The 2,814-nt window shown below is 61.6% G+C and overlaps 1 protein-coding gene across 1 annotated transcript in view; it reads right to left on the minus strand.

Moving 5' to 3' along the window:
* TTBK1 (tau tubulin kinase 1) overlaps positions 1 to 295 on the minus strand; it is a 46,666-nt gene extending 46,371 nt beyond the window's left edge. Inside the window, 1 exon segment of the mRNA XM_014587835.1 lies at positions 136 to 295. Within this exon segment, the coding sequence (XP_014443321.1) occupies positions 136 to 243 (108 nt within the window). The 5' untranslated portion in view covers positions 244 to 295.
* Between the last annotated feature and the right edge of the window lie 2,519 nt (positions 296 to 2,814).

The following is a 2,814-nucleotide window of genomic DNA, read 5'->3' on the forward strand; positions in this document are numbered from 1 at the left end:
CCCCGAAGCACTTGCCAAAAAACCCCCGCCCCCCCCCCCCCCGTTAAGGTAGGGGCATGAGGGCACCTGTTTTAACAAGACTTCAGGTCCTCTCCTCCCTCCCCACCTGTCCCCCTGCCCGGCCGGGCCACTCACCACCTTCCAGCGATCCTTGACCACGTAGTTGGCCGGCAGGATGTCGGCCTGCTCCCCTCCCCCACTCATGTTGGTTTCGTCCTTAAGAGCGGCCGCTAGGCACTGCATCCGCCAGCCGGAGGGAGGGGTGTCCGCAGCGCCTGGCCTGGAGGGGCCATCTACCTGCGGGAGCGGGGAAGGGGCTGTGACTGAGGCCAGGCCCGCGGCCCCGGACCTAGGACCATCTTGCAGATATGGAGGAGGGGCCCCACTCCCCTGGCAGGCATCCCTCCTGCTCCAGGGGTTACAGGAGAGATAGGGCGGAGGTCAGTGGAAGGCGGATAAAACACTATAAACTGGAGATGTCAAAGCCTGCAACAAACACACATTCTGACGAACCCAGGAGAGGACAGCGGTGTGGGAACTGGCTGTGACCAGAGCATTTACCGGACATGTATGCTAACCCGCTGGGCAAACCCCTAACCCAGGGCCATAGAACTGAGACCCTAGCTTGTGTAGCGGAGACCTGAACCAAAAAACGACCAGTCCGTGTGACTTTGCTGGGGGTCCCCAGCACCCACATTTCCTGTGCCACAAATTACTGTACGTGTTGCTGTATGAGAAGGGGAGACTGCTGACCGAGGGTCGAGCACTGGACACCCACAGCAGAGTGACCTGTAGTCTGCAGTAAAATGAGATACTCTAGAGCCCCTCAGTGAGGAGGCTGCGGCTGCCTGGAAGGCACATTCCCAGTGGTGAGCCATGGGGAAGGGGAGTGAGGACGTGAGTGGAGGACTCAAGGCAGGGATTGCAGGGGGACAGCAGCTCCCCACCACTCTGGAGGGCAGGAGGCTGAATTAGAAAGAGCAGGAAAGTGGGAGCGGCCTGCAGAGGGCAGGAGGAGTGACTGGGCGGCAGGTCTGGTGGGCTGGGTGAGAGCCTCGGACCACGCCTTTGTGCGCTCAGGAATCAGGGAGGAGCAGGGCTCTGTAGACTGGGATGGGCAGACGCTGGCCAGCGGGCGTTTCCCAACTGTGGGGACTGGGAGAGCCAGGCACATGGTACCCAGGGGATGTGTGTGCACACGTGGATGTCTCTGTCGGGCCTGTGCCTGAGTCCGCATGTGTCTGTGTCTTGCTGCGCCTGTGTCTGTATTTCTTTGTGTCTGCATCTGAAAGTGTGTGTGTCCGTCTGTCTGTGATGTGCACGTGTGCAGGCAAGGAGCCAGAAGAGGTGACTTTCTGAGATCTCTGCCAGCCCGGGACAGGATCTGGAACCAGGATCTCCTCCTCCCTTCCATCCCCTTACACTTTTTACATGCACCCTGCCGGGCCCCCACAGTGACCCTGTCCCCTTACACTTTTTACATGCACCCTGCCGGGCCCCCTCAGTGACCCTGTCCCCTTACACTTTTTACATGCACCCTGCCGGGCCCCACAAGGTACTTGGGCTGGGGTGGGGGAGTGGTTGAAGAGGTGGGGTGAGCACTACGGAAACTTGTCTGTCCTGGGCACGGGACATTTCTTGGGGCTCCTGAGTCTAGGCACCCTGACCCAGGAGGCAGGGAGGGAGGAGAACGCGTGGGAACAGCCTCCAACAGGTCATGGCGTGCTGTGGGCACGTGCGGAGAAGGGATCCTGGGGCGGGTCACTGTCACTCTTTTTCTCTTTCTTCAAAGACTAAGCCGAGCCAGTTCCTCCAAAGCACACAACTTCAGTTTTAGGACTCTTCCCTCCTCCTGCCCAAGGGGGTGGGAGATGGGGCCTGATGGCTGAAATGGCAGCCTGAAGCGAGGGGAAAGGGTAGGGGTTTGGAAGGGGAGGATAACACTGAGGAAAGCAGTTGAACGGGTGGGAGGAGGCCTTAGAAGATGAACTGCCCCCGCCCCCCGGGTTCATGGTGGCTTGATAATGACACTTCGTGTCCCGCTCCCATTTTATACATGGGCAAACCTAAAAGGAACACGTGAGGTGGGAAAAGGGAGAGCAGAGGTGGGATACTGAGGGGCCCCTGCCTCTGCTCTTCAGCGTCCTTCCTACAGACTGGGCAGGAGGGCACAGGAGAATCTTGGCCCCATTACTGTCCCCCAGGTCCCCTCCAGTGCAGGGTCTGCAGCCTGCGGCCAGGGCAAGGGCTGTGGGGAGGTTTTGGTGAATCTGTCCGAGTGTGCATGACAGTGGAGGCCAGTGATGGGAGAGAGAAAGTGGGAGAGGGAGAAGGAGAGAGAGGGGAAGAGGTGTCTATCCACCGGCTGAGAGCGCCCCTGGTACGTGAACTAAGTGCCCGCGTGCCGTGCAAGGGGCGAAGCCTGATGTGTGGGGACCTGGGAGTCCTAAGAAGTGAGGGGGAGCAGCGAGGAACAGGTGAGAGGAGTGCAGGGGGCAGGGGGCAAGGGGAGGGAAGGGAGCGGGAGGCAGGGGCAGAGGAGGGCTGGGGAGGGCGGGGAGTGGGAGAGCCGGGACAGGTGGGGCAGGGCAGGACCGGTGACCAGCAGGGCTCCTGGGCCCAGCCAGGGGGAGGCAGACGGGGAGGCAGTGGAGGAATGAAGCGGGGACAGGCAGGGGGGTATGGAGACCGCGGGATGACTTGTCAGGGGTGACAGGAGCGCCGGGGTGAAGCCATGGGGACAGGGGACGAGGGCCGAGCGGGCGGGAGCGGGTGGGAGCGGGTGGGCAGCAGGGCGGGGGGCCGGGGGCCGCT

Source organism: Tupaia chinensis, unplaced genomic scaffold (genome assembly GCF_000334495.1).
Source record: "Tupaia chinensis unplaced genomic scaffold, TupChi_1.0 Scaffold000238_1, whole genome shotgun sequence".
NCBI classification, from domain to species: Eukaryota; Metazoa; Chordata; class Mammalia; order Scandentia; family Tupaiidae; genus Tupaia; species Tupaia belangeri.